This window comes from Electrophorus electricus, chromosome 15 (assembly GCF_013358815.1).
Source record: "Electrophorus electricus isolate fEleEle1 chromosome 15, fEleEle1.pri, whole genome shotgun sequence".
NCBI classification, from domain to species: Eukaryota; Metazoa; Chordata; class Actinopteri; order Gymnotiformes; family Gymnotidae; genus Electrophorus; species Electrophorus electricus.
In genome coordinates this window covers 9,471,717-9,487,685 of record NC_049549.1, presented here as the reverse complement: position 1 = coordinate 9,487,685, position 15,969 = coordinate 9,471,717, and the positions used below count along the sequence as shown (strand labels likewise).

Below are 15,969 nucleotides of genomic sequence, written 5' to 3'. Positions count from 1 at the left end.
GAGGTTCCTTTCTCAGGCTGGCAGAACATGTATAAACATGGAATTGCCTTACCGAGTACGTGTTGCCTTGCTGAGCGGCTGTAAAGAAGAAAAAGATACACTGTATGAAATATATATATATATATATATATATATATATATATATATATATATATATATATATATATATATATATATATATATATATATAATATATATATAATATGTATGTTTGCAGTGTGTTCAGACTTATTTGCACAGGTGTGAAAGTAAATATATTTGCCAAACATGATACAGGAGGCCCACAGAGAGAGAGAGAGAGAGAGAGAGAGAGAGTGAATGTAACAGAAGACTGAGATTATGCAGGACATTGCAGTTAAAATGGGATTATATGTTAGCTAACAGTAATTAATCTATAATCCAACCCATATGGGTTCGCTAACGTTCGCTGTTAGGCCCGTCCGCTATGGCAGAGGTACCCATCTCCAGTCCTGCGGATTTATCTTCAACACACCTTAACACACATGTGTAGGTGCTATTGAAAGCTTTAATGAAGTGGATCCAGTGTGGTAGTTCGTGTGTTAGTTTAACTCTGCAGGGCCATAGATCTCCAGGACCGGATTAACTCTGGATTAACTCTGCAGGGCCATAGATCTCAAGGACTGGAATTTGTCATGGCTGTCCTAGAGATAAGTTTAGATGTGTGATTTTAGTCTGTCTCATTCGTTTTCAGTCAAACTGCCAGGTTATAATAAATCAATTTGCTTAATAATTAGCTTCAGTATGTTTAGAAAAAAAAAAAATCATTACATATATGAAAGACTTAATATGCCATTTTTATTAGGCAGACATTAGGCTGTCCATAATCTGCATATTCAAAAACAGTATACTAATCTGCAGTGTTAGGGCTTCCTGATAGTTTAGCTGCACTGGATACCGAAGGCAGCCGTAGCATGCAGGACGAGAGCACACTAGCAGTGGCACACTAGCAGGACCCGAGCACACCCTTCCGACTGCTGACATGACAGTCAGGACACCCACATACAACAGACCACCATCACCCACATAAGAATCAGGCCACGACATCTACAGGCAGAACACGTGGCCCAAAAACGTACCCTTTCCTTCTACGGCCTTAGAAAAGTCCGACCCATAACCCAAAGCTTGTTTTACTGCAGAAACACGCTACACGTACGCTGGGACTGTGGTGACCCTTCAGTATGAGAGGGGACGCCTGTTGGTATTTAGTTCAAGGTGAGGCTTAAATAGTGCTCTGAATTAACACCAGTCATGTGATCAGTTTTTCTGGTGATACATTTCGGGATTGCCAAGCCTTCAGACTGCGCGACTCTTCTCTGCAGGAGTCCTAGCAGTTTCTGCCATGAGTTTTCTGGCATTTTCTTTATTGATTTCTGCTGTATTGAGTTCCATCCAGGTAGCTCTGTGGAAAAAAAGAAAGAAAGTAAATTGTAAATTCTGGCAGGTGACTTGAAGTTTTGTTCCGATGCTTTCTTGGTGTTTTCTGTACATTTCTTCATGCTGTATTTTAAATTTTTGAACATTATTACACTTTCCTGCCTTCGATCTCTTGTGCAATATGCCGTTCCTACAGTACTGAGTTTGAACATGTCACAATGTGTAAATAATGTGTTTTTAAATTATTCCTTTTTACACATATTTTAATGAATGTTTTCTGGTATTTGTATCCGTAGGTGGCAATGAAATGTTTTGCTTTGGTCTTTTTTTTCTTCTTCAGTTACAATCTTTTCTCTTGTGCCAACCCCATTAACTTAGGAGAAATCAATTCTTTCTCTGAGCCATGAGTTCATGATGTAAATAGGAATTTAAAGAAACATTTCTCTATTCTATGTAATTAAAAGATAAAAGCAAAAGTTATTTTATCTATTTAAAATGACAATATGAAACAGTGTTTGTCTTTCTTTACTATTGGTGGTATTTTTCCTAGTCTTAGTGACTCTGAGGCCTTTGGCCCAGTTCTGGACATGAATAATTTTGATTAAAAAATGAAAACATGACAAATAACAGTTTAGGAATCACTTTGGTATTGTCCAATTCAAAGTCTAGTAACAGCGTTATTGTTACTTTATTATTCGTATTAAAAAAGGAAAAACAAATGGTGAAAAATGTTACTCTGTATGACCCCTTGATCAACATTTTATACCCAAACAGTCCAAAGTGAGAGAGTAATAATTATACTAAAAAGAACACATCAATCCACTTAAAGCACTGGGGTTAAAATAGGATTGAAGTGTTCCTTTATGTCTCTTCTGTAGTAGGGTGAAGTGTTGCTTTTGATGGTTGATGTGGCCTCATATGTAAACTCAGATGCAGTATCTGTGTACATATTGTACAGGCTGGCTTGTGTCTTTCATTAATCCAGTCAATGCAAATGGGAAAAGGCCAGTTATGATCACTGAGGAGAACAATTTCACTTTTTATCCAAATAAATTTCCTAAAATGGCTGCTGTGTGTGTTGTTTTCATTCAAGATTCAGATAAACTTTTTAAACGCAAAAATAAATACTTTATTTTAAAATGATTGAAAAGGAAAAGAAAAAAAAGTTTAAAAATGTGGTGCACAAAGCAACGTCTCACACACACACCTCTCCAACCCCATCAGCAGGTAGTTTCAAGGCAAAACTACAGCCCAACACGTGTCTTCTCTTTGCTGTTTAAATAAAGGTCCAGGTGATTTTGTCGGCTGCACATTATTTAACATGTTCACCTTTTTGGTCTTTTTGCTCTATTACTGTGAATTTCATAAAACTCACAAAGTAAAATGAAGCACTGTGAAGGAGTGCACCTCTCCAAGCACCTGAGATTAAAGGTTAAGTCAGCAATCTCCACCCTCCTGCACAGGCTTCCTGCTAGCACGGTAACAGCCTTTATTCCTGGCAGCTCACTTTGTGCCACAGACCGATGCTGCAATAATTCATAATTTCCATGTCAAAATGACTCCGTGTCACACTATGCATTGTAAAGGATTTTTACATACTTCAGAGAGGAACATCAGCCCCTAGATTAAGAGAGCAAACCAAATCCAAACTCCAGCCATCTACTCTACCCAAGTCAGTCACAGCAATGCTACTAACAAACTCCTGCAGCTTCCTCAACACTTGCGCACTGTTCCAAAGTAAAGGCGTTTAAAGGGCCTGGACCAATCAGCACCGACACGGAGTCCAGGCCAGAGACAACACGCAATCCAATTAACTAATTTAATCTGATTTTGTTTAGCCCATAATAGACAGGTTCACCACAAACCACTGTGTTAGAAACTTGATTTTAAGAATGCCAACAATCACAATTAATGCATTCATTCTTACATGGTGCTCTGACTGGAAAGGGTCTCTGTACACAATCACTGGCTATCTGCACAGTTCTTCTGTCACCACTGTTTTATTTATTTATTTATTTTTTTTACAAGGACACCGATCAGAAGAAGACACGGTTTTGGTCCGTTGTTTTGGTCAGTTCTCTTCTGCTGACTGGCTTCATGACAGGAACAAGCAAACCGTGGTTCTTTAAAGAAAGACCATGTGACCATTTTTGCACATGTTAAATTGGTGGTGTGGGTCAGAACTGGTTAACATGGTCTCAAAGTGGTCTTAAACATTTAAAGCCAGTCAATACTCAAGTATGTCCAGAACTCGAGTTGCAGTCAGTGCACTTGATCTTGTGATTAATCTTGTTTCATTCTTAGTGTTGGGAAATAATTTGAATATCGTATATTCATCAGTATTGGATGTCCTGAAATTAGTTGACAGAATAGCCAGGACTGTTACAGAAACCAACATACAACCTGACAACATCAGAGAAACCAGCCCCGTGCTTTGAGCATCAGAGTCTCGTAGTGGTCCTGGATGAACTACACCTGGTAAATTCTCCAATCTGGAGTTGAACAAGATCAGACCAGTCCAATCTGGTCTAATCTAGTCTGGTGCAGGCTCCCTGCCTACACCGTTAGTAATCCCAGGAGAGTTGATCCGCACGCAGGGACGTCTGGAGCGAGCGCATGTCTTGCAGCAGACGGAGACTGTCTTTGCTGCGTTCTCCCGGTCGGGACTTCACCCTCACGGGTCGGGCCGAACAGCCGCGGGTGCCGACTGTCGTTGTGGCCGCCACTTCGCCATGACGCGGACTTCGTTGACGAGACTGCTTCTTTAGTTTCTCCATCTGAGAGAGAGAGTTGATATTAAAAGTACGATAAAAAAAATCTAAGTGTTGCTTTTAGGGACTTTTTTAAAAGGTTTGTTTAGGGAATGTTTAAGGGAAAAATATTAGAACAAATTAAAGTCACTGTAATCAAGGTTACAAGTTGCATGCTTAGCACTTAGCCTACCTTTCTATGGGCTGTATTCACATACACAATAATTGATGGACAGACAGAACTGAATTTCTTCATTGGTTAACACAGCCAAAGCATGCTGACATGTTTAGATGCAGGACAGTCACAAAGAGATTTTCTTTTTAGAGGAACTAATGTAATACTAGCTTACCACGATGTCCAAAAAAAACAAAAAACAAACAAACCTACTTTTGGTTCTACTTTTGCTTCAAGTACCCAGAAAAGTCTGATTAATAATTAGTACACTCAGGTAAAGGGACACTAACCACAGTTTGGTGGCGTCGGACTTTAGCGATCTGTTCTCCTTTCGCTTCCATTTTCTTCACCAGGGTCTCCATCTCTCTCTCCAGATCCTGCCGAAGTCTATCTGACCGGCACTGCTGGATCTGTTTAGCCAGCTCCTGGTGCTCGCTGACACACACACACACACACACACACACACACACACACACACACACACACATTTCATGTGATCTATAGACTTAAACCGTCATAAAGCATCCCTGCATGCAGAAACGCATGCACAGACGCACACTTACAAGCTCATGTGCCCAAACTCATCTTGCAAGGCCAGCAGCAGGTCAGAGAGCTCTTCACTACAGGAAGAGGAGGAGCTACTACTACTTGAGTGATGCTCAGATGGCCCGCCCATGCTGGCCAAGGGCGTGTTCCCAAGTACGCGGTCGTTACAGAGCTGGCGGTTATGCTGCTTTAGGAGGTGAAGAACATGCTGGACATTAGCACGGACAGAGTGACTCGCCCCGGTTGACTGGAGACAGAGGGAGGGGGGGAATAAATGTGTGTGCATAACTGCTGTATTACTGAAGTGTGTGGTTGTGTGTCTTAGTTACAGCCATACCATTCCAGCAACGAAAGGTACATCCCCCAAACTCAGTCTGTAATGCGGCTGTGCGTAAGAGGGTTGTTGCGCCAAGGACTTCTGGAATTGGGGAACAGAGAAGATATAAACCCACAGCTGCCCCTGCTTCAACACACGAACCCACAGCTTAAGGCGAGCTGCAGCACATGGAAATTGGGTGGAAATCTGCTGGAATATTCCTTTAGGAAACCAACAATAATATCAGACAAAATAGACAGTCCAGCTGCCACCAGTATAGCAGATATTATTTTAGCTTTTGTTACCTTTGAGACAAGTCTCTTCTTCGCCTTTGATGTTTTGGGTGGGCAGGGGGATACTGACTGAATAAGGATACGATTGGCTTCAAGACCTGTCTGTAACTGAAGCATAACCAATGAAGATAAGAGGAAATATTACAGCTGTAATGATCTAAGCCTAAGCCATCAAAGTCAGAAGACTGCTCCACCTGAGCAGCTCTGTCCTGTACGAGTTTCCTCTGGTGCTCCTCCTCCTGCAGTTTCCGCTCCAGCTCACGGATCTTCACCTCGGCCATGTTCTGCGTGTGTGTTAGACGCCGGTATTCCTGCTCCAGCATGTCCAGCTTCTCCAGCTTCAGCCGCACGTCCAATGCGTCGGCCGTGTCCGAATCCCGCACGCACACCTGGGCAAGGTCAAACACCAGATACTACAGGCTCGTATAGATCCCAAAAAGTGGACGAGCTTACACACATCCCAAACCCCACAGGCTGTAGTGGATGAGCTCACAAACATCCCAAACCCTACAGGCTGTAGTGGACGAGCTTACACACATCCCAAACCCCACAGGCTGTAGTGGACAAGCTCACAAACATCCCAAACCCTAAATGCTGTAGTGGACAAGCTCACAAACATCCCAAACCCTACAGGCTGTAGTGGACGAGCTTACACACATCCCAAACCCCACAGGCTGTAGTGGACAAGCTCACAAACATCCCAAACCCTAAATGCTGTAGTGGACGAGCTCACAAACATCCCAAACACTACAGGCTGTGGCTTCAGGAGCAAGAGTGGACGCTCCACTAAAAGTAAAATGCAATGGTGCTCAGTATTAACCCGTGGGGGGCAGCCAACAGTCAAGCTGGAAAGAGCTTGCATGGGTGTATGCATACTAACCTGATGTTTAAGCACAGCAGTGCGGTCAGACTCAGTGTTCCTCACCAACTTCTTCATGTAGTCCAGCTGCTTCTCCAACAGGTTACACTTCGCCTCTGCTGCCGCCAACTGGGAAACTAGCTCTACACACACGCGCACGCACACACACACATTTGGTTTTTAACACAAATATGCTAGTACACACACACATACACATGCTCATGGGCACACACACATGCTTGATGAGAGAGACCTAGAAGAACAATGAAGAAAGAAAAGTGTCATATCTTCAGCCAAACCAAAGATGGGCATGCTGCAGTTGACCAAAGCACCCTCTAGATGGCAGTCTAACCTTGGTTCTTGGGTGCCGCTGCTTTACAGCTCTCATGCCCTCTGTCCAGAGCGCTCTGTGCACCAGACGTTTCTCTTGAGAGTTTCCAGAGGTTCTGCTCCGCCTGAGCCCGCTCTAGCTCCAGCCTGCGAATCTTCTCCTGCAGGTTCTTCAGAGCAGAGAGGATTGCTACACACACACACACACACACACACACACACACACAGCCATGCACAATCAGTAATTTTAGTACAAATTCACTTTACCATAAAATTTTAAACTTTTTTTAATTTTTGTCATCCTCCCTCTAATAAACAATGTAGCGATATATCAGCATTGGGCCTGCCAGTGAGGCGCACTGATCAGGGTGACCTCACCTTTTGCTGCACCTCTGCCTCAGCTGTACACTTCATTAGTGGTATAAACCCTTGGTCAGATGCACTTGCATAATGTACATCCTAAACCGGATCTTTTGTGATTTGCTAATCACAATTTTGATTTGGACTCGATTAATCGTGGCATCCCATTCCCCACCCCAGATCTCTGACACCAATGAAGCTTGGCTAACAGGCATGGGTTCAAACCTCACTCGCGTGCATGCAGTACAGACTCAGGTTTAAATAATTAAGTGATCTTACAGAGGACACAGGATTCACCTTCTATTTATCATATCCCTGCCTTGCACCCCCCCAATAAACCCTCCATCATTCGGAAGGGGAGAGCTCGAGCTATAGCGGAGCAGCTAAGTGTGTCAGCACTATCAGGTGTCACCGGTGGCTACCATGGGAAATGCTACGACAAACCAGAGTATGCACAGGTCTGTCTCTATGTGTGTGCATTGACACTACCACTGAGCGCACAGCTTTGAAAGCTGTGGGTGGAGGAGGGTGGGCATGTGTTACCTCCACTGCTGCTCTCTGGAAAAGCTTTAATGGGTCTTGTTGACTGTATTACGTTGGTGTTGATGAAGGGTTGACCAACAGGGTAGTCAGCATAGGAGGTCAGGGATGCAGTGTCAGACATCACCCCGTTTCTAGAGGGTACCGTGACCACCTCCTGTAGACAAGATTGTGCAGATAAAGGCATTTACATCTCAGGGAATTGGTTCATTGGTTCTGACTTCTTAAAGATACAATACGCTGCAGTCATTACATATTAATGCACTACATTTTTTTTTTACACAACCTCCTACAAATCCGACAGATTACAGCCGGAAAATTAGCTTTGAATAACACTTGACAGTCTAAAAAAGGTGTTCATAACACTTATTCGTTTAACGTTATCCATTCTCACATTCTAAACAAAAAAAGGGAGACGAATATTTATAGATCAGCGCCAAAACATCAATTCTCCTCAGCAAACTTTGACAAAGTTAAGCTAGCTTGTTTAAAACCCATAACGGACATTTGCAGATCAACGCTGCTAACATTAGCCAGTGTTCGCACTTGCAGGTTTCACCATAACAATCCACCATTTACTACTTCGTACACGCTCCGCTGCTCACCTTTTTACCAGACTCTTCCCCCCCCCCCCCCTCCTTCTCCAAGCTAATTTTATTCTAATGGAGCCACTCTATAACAAAAGAAAATACACAGCTAACTGTTTTTGAGTAGTACGGAACTGAAAACAGGATACAAGGGAATGATACGAACAGGTCCGAAGTGACTGGGGAAGTGTTGTGGAAGCTAAGCTATCTGGCTAAGCTAATATCTAGCTAGATTATGTTGCCAAGCGCGTAGTAGCCACAGCGACCCAAGATAGCTAAGCTAACTAGGTTAGCTAGGAAGTAAAGCTAGCTAACCTAAGGTGTTGATGACACTGGTAAGCGTAGATACCTTATCGCGCTCTGCGACCGATGATTTAGGCGTTGTATCCATTAATTGTGGACAATATGGTCCAGAGGTCTTAAAGTATTATTGCAAAGTATTTACATTTTAGAAATTTCCTAAATATATTAACTAACTGGTCTGCAAAAAGAGGAAACTAAATCTCATCCCGCGTAAAACATGTGAGGTCAGCACCAACAATAGCGTCGCTCAGGACACGTTTTAAAATAAAAGTCATAAACATAAACTTACATTTATGATCGCTAATGGAAAATGAAAATAATAATAATAATAATTATTATTATTATTATATAATATAGTATTAATAACTACGAAAACTAATTGCTATAACAATTAATATTAACAGTAACTGGAAGACGCACATACTACACCAAGACTACTATGACCCTTATTTGTTTATTGAAAACATTAACAAACTTCAGCAAGTCCAGCGTTCCTCCAGAATCCTGGGTACTGTTGTCCTGAAGATGTGTAGTTTTAACGTTTTTATGACGGGTTTAACTTTTTAGTGAGAAACATGCTTTTTAAGACAGATACATTTAAAAGTTTTCTTTCTCATATACTCTTTACAAAGGTTTTTTTTTGCCCCACAGGTAGACAGTTATAGAAAATTAAACATTTCATCATAATAATAAATTTGTGATATGCTTGTCTTGAACATATAAGACTATATATATATATATATATATATATATATATATATATATATATATTATATATATATATATATATATATATATATATATATATATATATATGGTTGACATAATACAGTTTATTTTTCATTTTCTTAATATTCTGAATGCCTGGAAACAGAAAATCTTGAATCAAGATCAGATTATATAAGACTCTCAGATCATATAAGACACTCACGCATGCCCTTATGCTGATCATGTTACAACAAAGAAATCACAAAGTCTGTCTTTTATCCAAGGAATACTGGGATTTGCATTTCATGATGTTCCAACTTAACCCGACTTCTACTGTTTTTTATTATATTCTGTTAAGCAACCAGGAAAGTTTGGAATGCTATTGGAATACAGGCCAGGCTGGTAATAGAACAGCCTCGGTCCCTTGAGTTCAACTTACATCGTTCCAAGGTCCTGCGTAAAATGTTTGTCCGTTCAACATATGGATATAAATCCCACTTATAATTACGCACACATACAATTTGACCAAATCCAGACAAGGCCAAGACAAAACTTGACATACAGGTAAGGAGTTTGACAGCCTGCAGTTTCACACTGAGCCAGGAGAGGGCACCAGATTGCTGCATTTTTACAACTGACGGTTGACACGCAAAAACCTTTTGGTTAATTTCAAAAAGTATTTTAATATATCTTACAAAACTATAAGCTGCATTGCACTCATAATGCAAATATCTACTCATGGAGGGAATTGTTTACAATTAATAAGGTACATTTTTGATAAGAGTTTCAAGGGTTGTTATAATTTTGGGAGTTTTGTTTGCTGCTTGCCTATATGAAATTTAGCTGAAAGAAATGTTTCGTGAAAAAAATACACAAACATGTGCGCGCGCTTGCATGTGCACACACATAATTTATGGAAACTAAGACAATAACAAGCTACTTCTTAATGTTCAGAAACCACACAATGACAAGACCCTGCATGCAACCATGACCATAGCCTCATTCAGAGCACATTAATCAATGAATGTTATGTATTCAGATACAAAAATAAATAAATTTGAAACTATTCTTCAATACATTTAATATAGAAAAAATAATATTCAAGCTTATGTGCTGATCATGTATATAAAAAGCATTGCTGAAGAACAGATATTAGAGATACAGAAAGGGAGTGAAGGCTCATGGGTACTCAGTTCTGTATAAGTGAAGATGAATTGGAATGGCAGTAAGGACTGTTAATTAAAGTAAAGACTGAAGGTCGAGTTCTTGTGGGAGAAGGGTTTGTTGCAACTTGTTTTTCTCTTTGAGCTCAGTGATAGGCTGTTAGGGCAGAGAAGAATGACAGATGGAACTCTGGTTCCATGGTTGCTTGGTAACTTCTGGGTTCCTCCTGTTTGCAGCAGCAATACCAAAGACAGACAAATAAAGTAGGGCAGGTGAAGAAAGGTCAAAGTTCAGCAGCACAGGTCACGTTACCAGACGGAACATTTGTTGACAGGATGCATAGGTGAGCCCTTCGGACAATGGAATACGCGACCAAACTCATCAAACTGAGATACGCTGCCGATAACTCTGTAGAGATTGAACAATATAAAAACATACAAAATCAATTACGTTTGGTTAAAATTATGAATGTATCATTTAGTATACACAGTGGAGAGAGTGAGTGCCTCTGTATACACATGTGTGAATACACATATATGCGTGTGTGTTTGTGAGAACATCTATGTGCATTTTTACCTGTAGTGTTCTGGGGCATGTTTGTCAGTCAGCAGCTGAAGGTATATGGACTGGGACCGCCTCTTCATGCACCAATTCTGTTACGATAATGGAGGACACACATGTCAATCACTAGCAATAATCCATAAAACTTGTTTAATGCTCTAAAATTCCCTGCAACTTCCTAGATATCCGACACCCCCCAACAGACAGACAGTGAAGCCACTCCAAAGATGTTTATCTGTGAATACATCTAAGCAGGTAAAACCACAGTTCAGCATATTGCTCCAAAATTTAACAAAAACATAAATGGACACAATAAATGGACACAACATAAAACTGCATTCATTCCAAAACAATAAAGCATATCTGCTCAGAAATGCAATTGAGTGAAAGGGGCGCGTAGCTGTAACAGAGGGGGCGTGGCTGAGTGTTGTTAGCCTCACGCTTGCATACTAAAAAAGGTCAACAGAAAAGCATGGCGAGAAAGCTTCTGATTCAGTATCCAGCTGTCCTTTGGCTTATTTATGCTTTATTCTTCCATTTCTGTTGAGAAAAAAAGGAGATGGTGCCGTTCCTGTAATCTTCCTCCCTACTCATAGTCTTCCTCCCTCCCTACCCATAGTACTCCCAAAGCGCTTAAATGTATTACAGTAAACTTTTTTTTTCTTCTGCCAAGAATAAATCGTTCTGGCTACAGGTGACAGAGAAATGGTTGCCACCCAAAAGCACTCTATAAAGTGACGAAGGCTGGTTCTACCGGACTCACGCAAACAGAGAACACATCAAATGCAACCAATCTTCTAAAACCAATCCAACCCCCGTAAACCATTCCCTTAAAATCAACAGCCAAAAACCAAAGGCCAAAGACAAATCATCTAAGTCCTAAAACCAATCACCTGCCCCCGAAAAGCTCCGTAAAGGTTATGACCTGTTGGCCCGTGGGTCCTTGGTTTGTCACATGACATAAATAATGAGGAGGCATGTCTGTGAGGTCCGTCAGTACCTGGGCAAACGCTATGAACAACAGCTGCTCATGTGTGTATTTGAGGCCTGGGAGAGGTCTCTCTGGACCATGTTCTCTGATCCACTTCTGATAGGCCTGCAGAAACAGAGACAGACAGACAGACAGACAGCATGAGGGAGCGAGAGAGAAAGAGAGAGAGAGGAAGAGAGGAAGAAGGAAGAAAAGGGGAAAAAAGAGGAAATAATTGAAAGGCAGTCAAATAGGAGTTTAGGAAGAACAGAAGAAAGAAAGACTTGCCAACGCATGATATTTTTGTATATAAAAATCCAGAATATTTAGGAACAACTGGCTTTAGGTCTAACTACAGAGGAAGGAATAGAATGGAAAGATGTGAGCAGCAGGAAAAGATAGAGAGAAAACAACAGGGGAGGGGTGTGGCGGTCAGCAATAATGAGAGGTCAGGCCAGTTGCCATGGCAGCAGGAGTTCTAATGTCCTATCATGTTGATTGACTGACAGGTAGATTGTGGCTTACATAGTAGGAGAGTTTCAGGCCCCCGAGATCAGCAATGTTCTCGCCAAGAGTGAGACGTCCATTTACCTGCGCACACATGCACACCCACATCCACACAAGCGCATGCATGTGTACACACACTCACGAATGCAAATGCTGTATATCCACGCAGTCTTCTAAATAATTTTTTAATTACTTTACTCAAAACTGACGGACTAGCTTGAATCATACATGTTCAAAAACATGTGATACGCGTATACGCCGATCAGCTACAACTTTAAACCCACTGAGAGGTGAGGTGAATAACATTGCATCTGTCATTACAATGGTACCTGTCAAGGGGCGGAATATATAAGACAGAAAGCGAACAATCAGTTCTTGAAGTTGAATGTGCTGGAAGCAGGAAAAATGGGCAGGTTTAAGGATTTTGACAAGGCCCAGACAGTGATGGCTAGACCACTGGGTCAGATTGGGTCAGAGACCTCTGGGTCAGACTGGGTCAGAGACCACTGGGTCAGATTGGGTCAGGGACCACTGGGTCAGGCTGGCTCAGAGACCACTGGGTCAGGCTGGGTCAGAGACCTCTGGGTCAGATTGTGTCAGAGACCACTGGGTCAGACTGGGTCAGAGACCTTTGGGTCAGATTGGGTCAGAGACCACTGGGTCAGAGACCTTTGGGTCAGACTGGGTCAGAGGTCTTGTGGGATGTTCCTGGCATTCAGTGGGGACAACCAGTGAGGTGGAAAGAGGGTCATGGGTGCCCAAGACTCAACACATGGGCAAAGAAGGCTGGGCTTTCTGGTCCGAAGACGAGATACTGTAGAGATACACATACTGCTGAAAAAGTTGTTGGCTATGACAGAAAGGTGACAGAACACACAGGGCATGGCGGCTTGCTGCGTATGGGGCCGCAGATCGGTCCAACTCCGAAAGCATCCGCGACGGGCACGCAAGCATCCAAACTGGATGAAGGAGAAGGCGGCCTGTTCTTATGAGATGCGTCTCTTTTGCATCTTGCGGATGGTCGTGTGCGTGGGGAAGAGGATGAACCATGGGAGGAAGGCAGTGTGATGCTCCGTGCAATGTTCTGCTGGATAATCACAGGGTGCAAAATTCCCTGCAAAAATTGTTCTGGAATAGTTTGAGGAATGTCACAAAAGTTCAAGGTGTTGACTTGGCCTCAGAATTCCACAGATCTCAGTGTGATCGAACATCTGTAGGACGTGCTGGAAAAGCAAGTCTGATCCGTGGAGGCACCACTTCGCAATTACAGGACTTGCTGCCAATATCTTCAGATGCCTCGATGGTTCAGAGCTATTCTGGAGGCAAGAGGGGGGCCTACACAATATTAGCAGGCTGACTGGACCGCATAGTAAGTATGTACCGGACTGTACACGCAACAGTGATTCAGCCAACCGTGCAGAAGCATTGTGACTGAGATTCTGGGGGAAGCTTCTTTTCCCCTGAGTCAGCCACTGCCCTGGTACATCTGCCTCTCTTTCCCTGTGGAACACTCCCTGTCTCTGCTAGTTGTGAACGGCATTATATGGGGGGCTAGAAAGCCGCCCAGGCTGTGTTTTCTCTGAAGGCATGTAGGGGGCGCACCATTGAACAGCTGCTGGCGTCTATACAGGAATAACTAGTGTGCTGTGCTGTTTTTAGGTCGTGAAGTTTGTCAGAAGTTTGGTTTCAACTGCCAATAAAGATAAACACCCACTGGCATCTGGATCTGATGTCTGTTTGTGTGTGTGTGCACGTGCATATATGTGCATGTGTTTAGGTGTGTGTGTAGATATGTGTGTGCGTGTCTCTCTGTGTGTGTGCATGTGTGTAGGTGTGTGTATGGACATGTGTCTGCCTCTGAGTCTATGTTTTTCAACACTCACCCTCTGGTTATAGACGGTAAAGTTGTCATACAGTTTGATGATGCACTCTGCTTTCTTCTGGAACTTCCTGTACGATTCCTCAGTCCACCACTGCTTCAGGTTGCCATAACGATCATACTGCCCACCTTTTAGCACACACACACACACACACACACACACACACACACACACACACACACACACTGTCAAATGACTTACCATTTGATAACAGAATCCCATAATTTTTCTATGGGACTAGACTGAAAATACTGAGAAGTCCACTGGTATAATAATAAATGATGGGCTGTGTTTACAAAGAGCTGCACTCATTCAGTGCTGTCCAATCAATATAATCCGGCAAGTGCATATCAAAAAAATCTCTTTCTCTCTCTCTCTCTCTCTGGCTCCATCAGTTCAGTTCAATGCATTTGAAGGCTTTATTCACATATATTAAGTTCTCAAGTACTATGTCTCATTCGGTCTCACCCCAGTCATCATAGCCATGGGTTAGCTCATGTCCAATAATTGCTCCAATCCCCCCATAGTTTAGAGACCTAAAGCAATACAGAACAAACAAAATGAGTTACAGTTCTAGATTGTGAGCACTAGGTGGCAGTGCAGTGCCTCACGAACAAAATTAGTCAACTTTTAGGTATGGGTGCCAGAGTACCATATTCAGATATGTGTGTGTGTGTGTGTGTGTGTGTGTGTGTGTGTGTGTGTGTGTGTGTATGTGTGTGTGTGTGTGTGTGTGTGTGTGTGTGTGTGTGTGTTCGTGTGCGCAAGCACATTATTATTCCTTTTTGTGAGGGAAGATCAATACAACGAAGAAAGTGTCAGCCTCTGATTAGAGCCATTCCCACAATGGCCTTGCACACACACACACACACACACACACACACACACACACACAAACTTTGTCATTGTTAAAAGTCTAGGACCTTTCTCACATTGACCAAGAGAGGAAAGTAGTTTTTCTCAGGCCACCCACCCACACACACACACACACACACACACACACACACACACACACACACACAAGGGCAAAGTCTTCTAAATGATTAGAGCTGATTGAAGCATTAAAAGCCAAATGTTGGAGGTGTAAAAGTGGGGATGTCGCGTTTGAATTCATAAGGACGTCCCAAGATGGTTCTACCCACTGCCAAAGGCTCCAGGACCTGATGTGTATCTTCAACAGTGACCACAGTCCTGCTGGGCCTGAAGATGAGACATGTGTGACACATGCCACAAACGGTCTGAGGTGTATGGGGGCATACGGAGAAGCCGAGACACATAGAAACTACACTAACCACATACACAGACTTGTAAACGTGATCTCAGTAAAAAGCAAAAGATAATAAATATCTGAACAATCCAGCAGTTAAAATTAAAATTAAGTTAAAATGGCCACAACAAGGTTATGTATTATTTCACTTTGTGATTCAACCAAAATGCATTTAACTCAGCAGTTGGCCATGTTTAATGTATCAGCCATGATAGACTCTTGAAAATCAGCTGCATGGGTCCATGGAAACATTGTGTTTAGCCTAACCAGAGTGGTGGACTATTTGGAAGCGGCATGTCTGCAGCTGTGTGCACTTTTAACGAGTGAAAATGGAAATGAAATTGTGTACAACTTATAAAACATAAAATGATAAGGTTTTACAAATCCCCCTCTCTGGAGGGTTCTCTGCACAGCAGGGTGCTCCCACGGGGGTGGGGCGCTCCCAGCACCCACCGACA

The 15,969-nt window shown here is 42.4% G+C and overlaps 2 protein-coding genes across 5 annotated transcripts in view; both read right to left on the bottom strand.

Annotated features, from left to right (window-relative positions):
* Positions 1–208: 208 nt before the first annotated feature.
* On the bottom strand, positions 209–8,676 carry cep57 (centrosomal protein 57). 3 transcript variants are annotated; one of them, XR_003411079.2, is made up of 11 exons: positions 8,501–8,676; positions 7,568–7,721; positions 6,687–6,854; positions 6,356–6,477; positions 5,670–5,864; positions 5,488–5,583; positions 5,204–5,284; positions 4,884–5,113; positions 4,611–4,755; positions 3,871–4,172; positions 209–1,420 (listed from the first exon to the last, which is right to left on the bottom strand). XR_003411079.2 is itself a non-coding variant. In XM_027016834.2 (10 exons), exons 1-10 carry the CDS (start codon positions 8,540–8,542, stop codon positions 3,960–3,962), a joined length of 1,446 nt encoding a protein of 481 aa, XP_026872635.2. In that variant the 5' UTR covers positions 8,543–8,676; the 3' UTR covers positions 1,731–3,959. The 3 variants fall into 3 exon arrangements, 2 of the variants coding, with proteins under 2 accessions (XP_026872635.2, XP_026872636.2); XM_027016834.2 differs by lacking the exon at positions 209–1,420 and having other exon boundaries at positions 1,731–4,172; XM_027016835.2 differs by lacking the exon at positions 209–1,420 and having other exon boundaries at positions 1,731–4,172; positions 8,467–8,550.
* A 752-nt stretch (positions 8,677–9,428) lies between these two features.
* The window catches only part of LOC113581580 (endothelin-converting enzyme-like 1), a 30,285-nt gene continuing 23,744 nt past the window's right edge, over positions 9,429–15,969 (bottom strand). The window contains exons 13-18 of one of the 2 annotated variants that reach the window (XM_035534420.1): positions 14,713–14,780; positions 14,248–14,372; positions 12,383–12,448; positions 11,888–11,983; positions 10,903–10,979; positions 9,429–10,734 (exon numbers count right to left, since the gene is read on the bottom strand). In XM_035534420.1, the coding sequence (XP_035390313.1) occupies positions 10,635–10,734; positions 10,903–10,979; positions 11,888–11,983; positions 12,383–12,448; positions 14,248–14,372; positions 14,713–14,780 (532 nt within the window). In that variant the 3' untranslated portion in view covers positions 9,429–10,634. The remainder of the gene's footprint in view (positions 10,735–10,902; positions 10,980–11,887; positions 11,984–12,382; positions 12,449–14,247; positions 14,373–14,712; positions 14,781–15,969) is intronic. The other variant, XM_035534419.1, reaches the window with a different exon arrangement.